The sequence below is a fragment of the Caretta caretta genome, chromosome 5, assembly GCF_965140235.1.
Source record: "Caretta caretta isolate rCarCar2 chromosome 5, rCarCar1.hap1, whole genome shotgun sequence".
Classification (NCBI taxonomy): domain Eukaryota; kingdom Metazoa; phylum Chordata; order Testudines; family Cheloniidae; genus Caretta; species Caretta caretta.
The window spans coordinates 18476887-18491114 of record NC_134210.1 but is presented as its reverse complement, the minus strand read 5'-3'; the positions used below and the strand labels follow the sequence as shown (position 1 = coordinate 18491114).

At 39.5% G+C, this 14228-nt stretch overlaps 1 protein-coding gene across 2 annotated transcripts in view; it reads right to left on the bottom strand.

The window, feature by feature from the left end:
* The window catches only part of DCC (DCC netrin 1 receptor), a 948489-nt gene that overhangs the window by 266641 nt on the left and 667620 nt on the right, over positions 1 to 14228 (bottom strand). For both annotated transcript variants that reach the window (XM_048850132.2, XM_048850133.2), the window contains exon 9: positions 12998 to 13152. In XM_048850132.2, the coding sequence (XP_048706089.1) occupies positions 12998 to 13152 (155 nt within the window). The remainder of the gene's footprint in view (positions 1 to 12997; positions 13153 to 14228) is intronic.

Here is a 14228-nt window from a genome sequence, read left to right as displayed (position 1 = left end):
TACACAAAAATACCAATAATCCTAGCATTTTCTAATGTCCTAGGAATGGGATAAAAAGCACGTATCAAAGGGGACTACAAATTTCCATTGAAAAGGTAATACCGGGCACATACATTATCTTTTATACGCAAAATGGCATGTCATATAGAGTGCAAATAACCTGTATTGACGAGAGGAAAAAATGAACTAAAATCAATAGAAAAAAGCTATTTACTTCAGTCTTATTGGAATTCCCTCTGAAATTACTATAATTGACCCTGATACAGTCCATTCAACCAGCAAGAGACAGATTTCCACACTGGGAAGTTTATGTGTACATTGATATCAGCCATAGCTAGACAGGCCCCATCAAAATGGTGTAAAGAGAGAATTATCCATTTCAATTATCACTGCAATGCAGCATCAAAGAACTGGGCAACAAGGGGAATAAAGGCTCATGCCAAGCCAGTGATTTATAACAAGGAGCAGGAGCAGATGCATCCATTTTGTTTTCAGCATCTTGTGTAGACTAACTTCAATGTAGCATGAGGAAGTCTAGAGTAATTGTTCTCATTGCTACTGTTATAATTATTGATGCTTTTGTGGTAACTGATGCTGATATTATACTTAGATAACAGTTACCCTGGAAAAGGACATCACAAGAGACACTCCAGCTCATTCAAGTTCAGGGCCATTTTTATACCTAACAAAATATAAACTATTTTAAATAAATTCTGCAATAAATGTAAAAAATGACCTTTGTGCTCAGAATAGAATCTCTTTCTACTGTAGCGACAACCTCGCTAATCAGGAGCAATCCAATTAAATACCTGTGTGTCTTAACCTGTCACTGATTTAGAGGGCACTTAATAAAGTACTATCAATTCTACCCTAAGTGTGAAGCCAGGGAAATCTCTTTAGAGGATTATTCATAAATTCACTAGTAGAGAATCTCTGTATGCTTCTAATGTAAAATGTATTCCTGAGTTTCTTGCACTGTGGGACACAGGATGCAGGTCTCAGAGAGGGGATATGGAGTCACTCAAAGTAAGTTGTAATTACATATTTAATGTATCCATGTGAGTTTCTAACAAGATTGGCACTTTTCAAAGGAAACAGTAGAATGGTTCAAAAAAAAATGTCCAGTGTATTATGCCAGTTAATTAAGATGAATGGTGAACAGTAAATAACTAGTTGGTGCTTCTTAGAATTAAACACAAGGCAATTTAAAAAAAAATAAACTTACTTTTTGGTTTTGATGAGTTTTGTTATCTATCTCTTAGTTTACCACTGTGCTCAGTAAGGAAACTGCTCCTAATGGGCCAGATTCTGCACATATGAGGGTGTACCTTACTCCTAGAGCAATTAATATTTAGTTCTGATTCAGCAGTGTACCCAGAAAGATAATGGAGCAAATAATTAAGCAATCAATTTGCAAACATCTAGAAGATAATATGGTGACAAGTGACAGTCAGCATGGATTTGTCAAAAACAAATTGGGTCAAACCAACCTGATAGCTTTCTTTGACATGGTAGCAAGCCTTGTGGATGGGGGGAAGCAGTAGATGTGGTATATCTTAACTTTAATAAAGATTTTGATACTGTCTCACATGACCTTCTCATAAATAAACTAGGGAAATTCAACCTACATGGAGCTATTATAAGGTGGGTGCAAAACTGGTTGGAAAACCATTGCCAGAGTAGTTATCAGTGGTTCACAGTCATGTTGGAAGGGCATAATGAGTGGGGTCCCTCAGGGATCAGTTCTGGGTCCTGTTCTGTTCAATATCTTCATCAATGATTTAGATAATGGCATAGAGAGTACACTTATAAAGTTTGTGGACAATACCAAGCTGGTAGGGGTTGAAAGTGCTTTGGAGGATAGGATTAAAATTCAAAATGATCTGGACAAACTGGAGAAATGAGAAATGGTCTGAAGTAAATAGGATGAAATTCAATAAGGACAAATGCAAAGTACTCCATTAAAGAAGGAACAATCAGTTGCACACATACAAAATGGGAAATGTCTGCCTAGAAAGGAGTACTGCGGAAAGGGATCTGGGGGTCATAGTGGACCACAAGCTAAATATGAGTCAACAGTGTACCACTGTTGTCATAAAAGCAAACATCCTTCTGGGATATATTAGCAGGAGTGTTGTGAGCCGGACACAATAAGTAATTCTTCTGCTCTACTCTGCACTGATTAGGCCTCAACTGGAGTATTGTGTCCAGTTCTGGTTGCCACATTTCAGGAAGGATGTGGACAAATTGGAGAGAGTCCATAGAAGAGCGACAAAAATGATTAAAGGTCTAGAAAACATGACTTAGGAGGGAAGATTGAAAAAAATTGGTTTGTTTAGTCTGGAAAAGAGAAGACGGAGAGGGACATGATAATAGTTTTCAAGTATGTAAAAGGTTGTTACAAGGAGGAGGAAGAAACATTGTTTTTCTTAACCTCTGAGGATAGGACAAGAAGCAATGGGCTTAAACTGCAGCAAAAGAGGTTTAGGTTGGACATTAGGAAAAATTTCCTAACTGTCAGAGTAGTTAAGCATTGGAATATATTGCTTAGGGAGGTTGTGGAATCTCCATCATTGGAGATTTTTAAGATCAGGTTAAACAAACATTTGTCAGGGATGGTCTAGATAATACTTAGTCCTGCCATGAGTGCAGGGGAATGGACTAGATGACCTCTCGAAGTCCCTTCCAGTCCTGTGATTCTATGATTCTGTGATCATCCATAGATCTCAAAGTGCCTTTACAAAGGAGGGTGGGTATAATTATCCCCATTTTGCAGATTAAGAAACAGAAGCATAAAGAAATGAAGTGAGTTGCTCAGCGGCTGGTCCTCCCATGGGGCTCTTTTTGCAGAGCTTCACAGTATAAGTCTACTACCTCCTGCCTGCAGTGCAGTACTCAGCTCTCCTTATAAGCTCCTCCTCCAGCCTGTGCATGTGTTGCAGGTGTGTGCCTAAGCCCTGAGCAGTTCCTAAACCCCTTCCTCTCCTATGTGGGGGTTTGTAAACTCCATCGTAGTTGCTTAAGAATTAAGTATTTTCATTAGCCCTCTCTTGCAGTGCATGTTATTTTGATTGGAAAATGGGTTTCTTTCCTCCTCCATTACTACAAATGTTCCAGGGCAGTTGCATGTCTGTGATGCTGATTTGTTTCTCCGATCTCCACCCTATCCTACCAGTGAATGTAATAGCTATAATATAATCACATGATTAAATACTGTGTTTAACTCCAACCGACTGGCAACTGTATATTGTCACAGTGCATGGGATGGGCTTATGTGACTGGCATCTGTCATGTAAAGATTTGTTTTATTTTATATAATTTTATCTTTAAATTTCAGCACATGCTGAAAACATCCAGTTAGCATAATCTGTGTGGCCAAAGAGTGAATAAAAGAGTGTATATTATTTATTAGCTTTGGCTTTGTCGTTCCCAAATCCAAAGCCCTTTCTTTGAAGTTAAAGGAATTGGCCTTTAGGGTGTGTATTCATATATGGCACCCCTTATATATAGTGAATGAGGGGGTGCAAAAGTCAAAGAGAGGCCAGTTTTCCCACAAAGCTAGATTTTTCAAAAGAGTTCAACGACCAGCAGCTCCTATGGCGATGACATTTTTCTTTTGAAAATACCAGCCTCAATAATTAAAAACCATGAGTCAGGCCCCCCAGAATCACTCGATTGTCTTAAATGTAGTAAATTTGAGGTTCTTTTTACTTGCCTCCTGGCTTTTGAGCTCTTAGAGTTTTTGTGCTTTTCTCCAACATTGACAGCTAGGAACTTACTCTTATTTTTCTTTTAATAAAACCTGATATTCTGACATAATTATATACATCTGGAAGCTGAGGGTCAGATTTTTAAAAGCTTTTTATGTGCTTTTTTTGTTAATTGAAAGACATAAGATGCTGTGTTTCAATATAACTTTTTACAATGGAATTGAAACAATGGGAGGTAAAATTAAAATGCACAGCATTAAATCTACTCAGCTTGAAACTTTATTTCACCTACAAGGAAGTAGTATTCAGTACTTGGTCTGAATTAGTAGGGCTAGCTAACTTCACACCATTAAGCAGCTCCTGATTTAACTTTAAACAGTTAAACCTGGCTTGGCTGCCTGTGTGGAGTTGTTGGAAGCAACAGTACTCAGAGGTGGACGTTAGGGTAGAACAGGATTGTGAAGCAGAAGAGCAGGTTCAGCTCTGTGGGAAGGTGTATGCAACTGTACCTTCTCTGGTTATGCAAACTTAACCTTTGGAAGCTTCACCTTGAGAAGGGGACCTTTTATTTTTGGGGAAGTTCTATGGTCTGAGTTATACAGGAGGTCAGACTAGATGATCACAGAGGTCCCTTCTGGCCTTGGAATCTATGAAAAATTCATCCACTGATCACTTATCCCATGAGGACAAGATCAGAGGCTCAAACTGTATAAAGGAGTGACTCACAGATTCTTGCTCTGAGCAAAAGGTGTTATGGACTTGTAACCACAGAACAAAAACCTTGGAAGTTGAAGTGCTGACACCTACCCAAGCCCTTGTTAGAGTTGGGATAATCCCTGCTTATTGGCATGCATGTAGGTTCTTTTATTGCTTTTAATATGTTTTCTCTGTAATGCTTTTGCCTTAAGGATAAATGTGCTTGCTTAGGAAAAGCTGTGTGGTACCTTGTAACTGTGGGCAATTTTGCTGTTTAGAGCCTCTGAGGAGAAAGCAGAGTAGGCTCCAACACCTGGATCCTGACTCCAAACATGCTCATTGGCCTCTGGTTCCTGAACTCTGCACTGAACACCAAGCCTGGACATCCACTTCCTGCTACTGGTTTTCCACAGATGCTGACCCAGCATGAGGGAGTTACAGCATAGCATTTTGATGCACACACCTCTAGCCTGAACTGTGGGGTAGTGTAGACACGCGCTAAATCTCTCAGATCAGAATGGATGCCAAGTAGTGCCAAATGTCACGCTGTTTGTGATGGTGCACAAGCCTATTAGAAGGAGGTGGGCCAAACTCACCAGTTCACAAATCATTTTGCAAATGAACATCCAGCAGAAGAGAAGGTTTTGTTCACAGCCAGCCTGAACCAGTGACCTAGAAATGAAAATCACCTTTCCTTCTACCCCACTCCCATTACCAGATCTATCCAGATGTCTGGGAAGAGCAGATTTATAAATTCACTGAAATTTTTGACACCTTTCCAAAAACATCCCATGACGGTAATGCCCTGAGTAGATCTAGATGATGACAAGACAACAATCTGTTAACAGTCTCACTCTTACATGTTCTGCTTTGATGTGTTGTAAAAGAGCCCACTGCTTATCTCCTTGGCATGCAGCCACAATAGCAGCAGCAGTTGTTGTTTTTGGATCATTTTTTGCCAATAATGATGATGATTCCTTCTGGCCTGAAAGTCTGAGTATACAATGCTAGTCGCCCCAGGAATACCAGATTCCTGACATTAAGGGGTTAAGTTACACCTCTCCCAGTAAGATATCACGAAAAGCTGACTGGCTGTATAACTTTGCCCTTGACCAAAAGCATACAAATATTGTAGAGCATATGTCCTGAGAAACAGACAGATGCTTCATGTCATAAAAATGACAGATGGAGATGTAAAAACTACAAGTCCATTGACCCATCATCTACCTATACTGGACAACACATCAATCTGCACTTTCTGGTAAGATTTTCTAATGTTATGAGTTAATAATCCATAGACCAACAATCCACGCATTACACTGAGACATTCTGAAACCCGGGCTTCCATTGTATTGTTGGCTAGAAAAATATGTCATTACTGTTATTATTAATGTTGAAAGCGTGAGCTAGAAATTCTAAACATTGACACCTTAAATGTTTGAATGGGAAATAACTGTGATAACTGTGTGTTGAGCAATGTTGAACATTTGAAGCGAAGGGCCCGATTCAGCATTGCCATGTGACCCCAACCAGCCACAGACTAGGAGAGGTACGAACTCAGTCCCTCCAACAGTATCTGCAAAAGGATGAGTCTGCTCTGACCTTATTTTTTTTCCTATAAAGAAAACAAAATTTGCAAGTTAAAAGGACAAAGGTGTGTATGTGTTACATACACATACGCTTTTGTTCTTTAACTTGCCAATTCATCTCTCTTTCTCTCTCACTCACACACTTATCACTGTGGAGCTAGTTGTGGCTTGATAGTTGAAACTAGGTTCTGAAATGGGCTTAAAATGTGGCACAAATCCCTGTTTTCCCCAACACCTGACCTTTTTATGTGAAATTTCACAGTGTTATTTTTTATGCTCTTTGAATTTTCTAAGATGTTTTGTTTAGATACATTTTTAATAGCAAGTGTTTAAACTTGGTTGTGGCTTACATTGGTCTATGTCAATCTGATTATTGTGTTTATAACTGTTTTAAAATATTGCTTATCTACACAAAAATTGGTTGAGAAAGAAAGCTTGAGTAGATCTGGTCAACATTTTTTTAAAAGTAGTATTTAGGGATGTTTTAGCCATTGTTTGTTTAGTTGCAACGGACAAATAAAATCTTCTCTGTTATAGACATAAAAGGTGATATTTTCAAAAGCACTTGGGGGCAGATTTATAAAGGCACCTAAAGATACAGATGGATACCCACTGAGATTTACAAAGGCATCCAAGCAGGCAAGGGGCCTTACTCCTACTGACTTCAATTAAAATCAATGGAATTTGTAGATATTTTTTTCAAAAGCATGTAAATGATTTAGAAGCTTAAATCCCACTGACTTTCAATGGAACATAGGCTCCTAAGTCACTTGTGGCTTTTGGAAATCCCACCCAAAATCTTCTGTTGGCAGCCACACATTTCTGTCCAGTTTTATTCTCTCACAACTACTGTACACTGCAGACCAAACACTGCAACCTTAATTCTGTCCTTTATGAATGTCAGTCTTCTAGCAACCCCTTTACAGACTAACTCATCCCAATATAATACGCTACCACTGAATCTCTGAAGTGCTGTGAACTGACAAATCTCACAGGATATGTGGAGACAGCATCCTCAAAAAATCAGAGAGCTGGATTGAAAGGCCTAACATAGGCATCCAATTGTGAGAAATTTGGCCTGAGTGTTTGTCTCCTCTTGATAATACGTATGTGTGCTCTGAAATGCTCTCTGAATAATCAAGCCAGTTCTGTGTTGTCATTGATGTTTGACCACATATTTGGCTCATTTCAACAGGTGAATGTTTCCCTGAGGAAAATCAAACAACAGATTAAAGACCCACTTAAACGAAAAGCTGGCTTTTCCTTGGCCTCCAGGAAAAACCTGAAAGTAGCTACCCCACACTTACTGTTTCTACCATGGGGACAAAGAGGGATTTAGAACTGAATATCACTCCCTTGATAATCACAGTATGTCCTGTCACAACAGTTATTCATTTGATTATTTTTTGTAATAGAAGAAGGTCAGAACATAGAATCAAACACTTCAAGCCTGTTTTTATCTGCTTCCATTACTCCAAAACACATTTTTAAAAAATTAATGGAGATTTGCTTATGCCTAGGGTGGAGCAGACCTTGTAAGTGTTCAAATAAATTACTGCAACTCTTTCCATAATGATTTTTTTTTAGCAATCATAAATATAGTGATAGTTCATCTTTGATACTGAAAATGCAGATTTGGATGATGGATTATAACAGAGTGGATTAGCTCCTCCTGTTTATCAGTTTCCTCCTGATTTATTAGGGAATAATGGTTTTTATCATGAGGCCAAGCCTAAGGCTTTTATTCAGAGTTTTATTCAGAGTTCGATCCTTCTCCCACTGAAGCCACTGACTTCAATAGGAGAAGGATCTGGCCTCCTATTTTTTACTCAATTGACCTGATCCTGAAAACATTGAGGACTTTCAACTCCCCTTGCAGAGAAGAAGGTGCCCTGCACCTTGTAGAAGAGATTCAGCACCTCAGAAGATCAGGTCCACAACCAATAGAACCAGGAAAGCTCCTTCATCCTGTGACTGCTCATGGAAAATATATTAAACAAATGCCAGTCCTTCCTCTAAATTACATTATCTTTCTCCTTTCTCAAATCTGCCTTGAATAGTGAGAAATGTACTGTTACAATATATTACAGTCAGCCCTGTAGCACTCTCTTCCAGTACTAAGTGACCTCTCAGATAATGGAAATGCCCTGCCTTTCAGCTCTGTCATAACGAGGATCACAATAAACTGCCACAGAAAAGCGGTTACACTGCTGAGACCCCTTAAGACCTAGACTCATGGATGTAGAGATTCATATGATTATGTTAAGGAGAACGGATTACCTACAGTAATTCATCTTCCCTGAAAAACTGGCCTCCAGTCCTGCTGACAAAGACCACACAACCACTTCCCTTGATTGCACTTATCTCATTTCCAATCACAATAGATATGTACTGAGATAATAGCAATCTTCCACTCTAACCGTAAAACCTTTAGTCTGTGGATCTTTATCACTCACAACATCTGTTGAAAATTACTGATTGTGACCAGTATTTCACTCTTTCATTTCTCACTTCACACAATTGCATTTCTTTAATCTAAAGCAGCAGCATCAGGCAGTCCTACACTTTTTTCAATAATACATAGTTGATCTGCAAAGTCAGGTCTAGTTAACCATGCCTCTCTGAAATGATATGTTCATCTTACTTAATTTTATAGATGTCGGGCCCTCCGACTTCTAGCAGCAGTGCTCACAGCAGCCACACTACACTGATTTGGCAGCTAGAAGGACTTCCATGGGTGTGGAGAGGCTGGATTGGCCCAGAGTGTGCAGCAGAGAGTTAATCCTGTCTCAAGCAGCTATAACTCTTCAGCCTGTGGTTGGTTTGGTTTCTGGAGGAGGAGAATGCCATATAATGCAGCCCCTCCTCCCAAACATTGAGCTCACCCACTTTTCCATTGTCAACAGACTATGTGGCTATTTTGTGGAGGGGGCAAAGTGGCTGGGCTCCATGAATGGGGGCATCCACTTAGCCACCTTTCCTCCCTGTGTGGGATCACTGGCTTTTCAGTGGATTTGCTCCCTTCTGCACCATGCAGTGTGTGTGTGTGTGTGGGGGGGGGTGAACATATGGCTACACAGATGGGCCTCTGTGCTGCAGTTAAGTAGGTATAATAATACTTCCCTACCTCAGAGGGATGTAGTAAGGCTTAATTAATTATTCCTTATCAAGCCCTTTAAGACTCTTGCATGGAAGGTTAAATGTAATTGCAAAGTAAAAGGATTCCATTAGACTGCAGATGATCAAAGGCAATGTTTACAGGCTGCAAATTACATGACAGTTAAGCAGTAAATCAATCAAATTATTTAACTGTATATTGACACGTCTCCCTATTAATCTTTTCTTTTTCCAACCTCTTCCAATACACACATCACAGAGAAACAGGGTTATTAAAAGGCATGTGTCATAAATATAAAGGGATGGGTAACAACCTTCCTGTATACAGTACTAGAAAATCCCTCCTGGCCTGAGGCACAAAATCCTTGTACCTGTAAACGGTTAAGAAGCTCAGGTAACCTGGCTGGCACCTGACCAAAAGGACCAATAAGGGGACAAGATACTTTCAAATCTTGGGGAGTGAGGGGCTGGGAAGGTTTTGGTCTGTCTGTTGTGTGTGCTTGCCAGACACTGATCAAGGAAGCAAGCAATCCAACTTCATTAGAATTAGTAAGTACTAGCAAGGGAATCGTTAGCTTATTTTTGTTTTGGCTTGTGATTTTCTCTGTGCTGAGAGGAAGGTGTATTCCTGGTTTTCTTTTTGTAACTTTAAAGTTTGGCCCAGAGGGAAATCCTCTGTGTTTTTTAATCCGATTGCCCTGTAAGATTATATTCCATTCTAATTTTACAGAGGTGCTTCTTTTACCTTTTTTCTTTATAATAAAGTTCTGTTTCTTTTAGAATCTGATTGGGGGTTTTTTTAGTTGTCCTAAAAAACCCCAAGGTTGGTCTGTGCTCATCTTGTTTATTCTCAAGCCTCCCAGGAAAGGGGGTGAGGGGGTGGGGAGATATTAGGGGGGAGTAGGAACTCCAAGTGGTCCTTTCCCTAAGTTGGTCTAAATCACTTGGTGGTGGCAGCGCTACCTAATCCAAGATACAAGGGAAAAATTGTGCCTTGGGGTGTTTTTAACCTAAGCTGGTAGAAATAAGCTTGGGGGTCTCTCATGCGGGTCCCCATGTCTGTACCCTAGGGTTCAGAGTGGGGAGAGAACCCTGACACGTGTCTTAATAGCTAACGGTGGTGAAGATAATGGAGTTGGTGCCCCAGCAGGGAGGCTACCTTCAAAAAACACAGAAAAGCTCAACCCTCCAAGCTAGAACTAGACAAATTTCTGTACTCTCTGCTGCTCGGCTGCTCTAATAGCATATTGAAGAGTCAAAATAATAACTCACAAAGTCTCCACATGTGGTATGAAAAGATTAGACAACTTAAGCGGGCAGGGATTTAAATCTTGACTGATAATACAGTTGTGAAATTATACACCATCAAAAGCAGAGGAAAAAGGGTTGGAGTTTAGTCCAAAGGAAGATTTAATCTGGAGACAAAGACCTTCATATAAATCCATCCCATATATTTTGGATGATTATTTCAAAAGCTGGAACTTGTGCTTGTTGATCTCTTAAACTGATTACTGAGAAACTGTATGCACTTTTAGAAACAGTCATTGACAGACATGCATTTCAGATGTCCTTTTTCACTGGTTTTTATTTCTTAACAAAGCTAGATTGCATAATACTTCTGATATTTTCAAATAACACAGATATCTTGATATTCAATTTGTAGTGCAGCTGTATATTTTATTGTACAATAGCTACATCATGTTCCAGGAGACAGCAACATAGATACTGACTGAATTCCAGCACAGAAGAGAGTTGTTTTGAAATGATAACATCATTTTGTCAAGGGGGGAAAAATAATGATGGGAAAAGATATTTTCTCCAACCATCAAATTCTGATACTTTGGAGCAACCTTCAAGTTACTGAATAGGAGAGAAATTCTATTAAATACTGTAGGAGTCCCTATGTTATTTGAGCTTCACATACACTAAGAGCAACACTAGGAAGTGTTGGTACATGTTTATGCAAGGATCTCTTATGAATGTGCTTTCTTGATAGATACATTATTGTAATTTTTTAAATTGATATATATATATATATATATATATATATAAAAATTAATGGTTACATAAGGAACATAAAAATGGCCATACTGGGTCAGACCAATGGTCCATCTAGCCCAGTATCCTGTCTTCTGACAGTGGCCAGTGCCAGGTGCCCCAGAGGGAATGAACAGAACAGGCAATCATCAAGTGATCCATCCCCTGTGGTCCACTCCTGGCTTCTGGAAAACAGAAGCTAGGGACACTCAGAGCATGGAGTCGCATCCCTGCCCTTCCTGGCTAATAGCCATTGATGGATCTATCCTCCATGAACTTATGTAGATATTTTTTCAACCTGTTATAGTTTTGGCCTTCACAATATCCCCTGGCAAAGAGTTCCACAGGTTGACTGTGCATTGTGTGAAGAAGTGTCTGTTTTAAATCTGATGCCTATTAATTTCATTGGGTGACCCCTACTTCTTGTGTTAGGTGAAGGAGTAAATAACATGATAATAGCTAATTTACATAGCACCTTGCATCAAAGGATATCAAATTGCTTTTCATATTTATAAAGTGATTTTCAACCTGATTTCTCCTCACTCAGGGCTGAAATGCAGCCACCTCTGGTGGACCACAGCAGGGGAATAACAAGACAAAACAGCACTGCAAAAGAGTTTCATGGCAGGAAATGTAGAATACTTTGCCCAAACAAATCTGCAGTTCAGGAGAACTTTAGGGAAGCTGAATGTAATTCCCAAGTTGGCATTGGTCCTGCACTAACATCCCTACTTGTGCTGTGGTGGTGGGGAGAGAGAGGGGTTGTTTGTTTGTTTGTTTGTAATGATCACAAATGAGAGTATCTTGGTTTTTTCTCCTGATTAACACACCCAGTGTGTACATGTGGTTTCTCCAGTCCATTCCAAAGACATTCCACACATGTTGTAGTTGGGCTGAAGGTAGCCCTTTCCTGGATTTGATTTTATTCACAAAAGGAACGCAGAATTAAACAGTATAAAATCCAGCTAAGCCTTCTCAAGAATCTTGGCATCTCAAGAGACTTGTCTCCGAGACCTCAGTCTATTTCCCCCCACCACAAAAAGCCACGCCCATCTCCTTCACTTAGATGGGCAACAAGTCACTTGCAACAGTAAATCAGGAAACCCCATTTAACCCTTTCCACTGAGGCAAAATGTGTTACAAACTAAAGAAGATTCCCCTTCTGACAATAAAGTTGACCTACCAATTGGTGGTGCTGTGAAAATCAAAAATTGGTCCAGCCTGGGTCCCTTTCTCTGGGACACTGATTGGCTAAGTGGGACAACCCTGACATATTGCAGAATACTCTGAACTAAAGAAAGTTTATCTTCCTTCTGAGGATGAAACATGTGTGCAAATATTTACAGCTGGAGAAAACAGAGAAGAAAGTGCAAGGCCCTGCAAAGAAGCTCCAAAATATACTGAAGACTAATAAAAATATTTCCAATTAACTATGAATAGATTAAACATCTAGCAACTGGAAAATTTTCCATGCCCTTCAAGGAGACTAGTATTTCACCCTGTATATAAAGTATGAGAAATACTGTGTGTGTGTGAGAGAGAGAGAGACACACACAATACAAAGTCAACACACCAACTAACAATATACCGTACTGTTCAAATCTAATAAACAATTCACTGATCAGATCAAATATTTTGAAAATACATTGTAAGAACATATATTATATTACAATGAAAATAGAGGGAAGTTTATTTTGACCATCCATATGGACTCTGTTACTAATATTTATAATGAAGAATTATTTGTAAACTTTAAAGAAATTCAGCATGACAAATGCAGAGCTGCTGCAGAAGTAGATCATTACTAACTCTATCTAACTTGGAAACACCATTATACCGCATACTTACATTCAGGCTGCGTGGCAACCTTGATGGATTGCGAGCTCTCTCCTGGTCCCCATTCATTGTATGCCACCACTCGGAACGTGTAGGTCTCCTCTGGTTTCAGATTTCCCACTGTAAGCTGAAGTGTCTCAGACTGTGTTGTGTTCTGTGCCCGTTCCCTAAGTAAAGACATTAGCACAGCAAAATAACTTTAAAATTAACATAGCCTTCCAAGCAATACTTATTTAATAATACTTGGCAAGCTAGCAAAGTGTCGCTAATTCTTTTAACTCTGACTTTGGGCTATAGAGTTTCTTTTAGGTGCCTGAAGCATTATATTACAAATTATCTCATGCGATGGGGCCCAAGATAAATGCTGCAAGAACTACCAGAACCTCAGAAATGTTCTATTATAAACACTTAATAAGCAACACAATCTTCTGGTTCCTTCCCTGCCTTAATACAATAGGAAATGGAAACTGATGGGAAACAAATAGCTGTTCAATAAACAGAAACATCTGTGATCTTGACGGTGAGATGTGTACTGGATCATAAACACTGGGCTAATGACAGAAAAACAGGTTCTGATGTTCTACAGATTGTTTTGTCAGTGCCGCTAACAGATGTGCCTTCTTGATGACAATGGGGACAAAAGTATACCACCACCCAGCTAGCAGTGCTGTGTTCAGTGGCGTCAGTTACTGTAGCTAATGCAAAGAGATCACACAGAGATGAAGTGTATCCATTTGATTGATTCCGTCTCCATTACAAAGGTCTGAAAAGAAGGCAAATTTGTAAAGTTTGCGCTCTGCACCACTTAGCTCTTTTAGCGTCTTGGCAAAAATAGCACAGAGATTATTAAGTGGTGTTCTCATATCCTAGGAAGACAAACAGTCTCTGATACATATGTGCAATTCCCATGGCTGTCAACAGCAGTTGAGCACACAGATTAAGGGTGATATATTGCAAAAAGTATCTGGGAGTGTGGCCTGTTTACGAACTGAATAAGGATTTTAGCCTCAGTCCCATAAAATAAGACTATGGTTGGTCTTGTGCATGTACCCAAAGCTGGGAGAGAGAATAAAAAGGAGTCCTTCTTCCTTCGCACATCTTCTCAGATTCTAGCCAGGTTACTGATCCTGGCCTCTAAGTACACAAAGACTAAGGGTGTGTCTGTTGGTGGCACTGGACTCCCTAAATAGGGCAGGAGGAAGCCATTGTTTCATGTCCTTTCCTACTGATCAATAGACAGAAG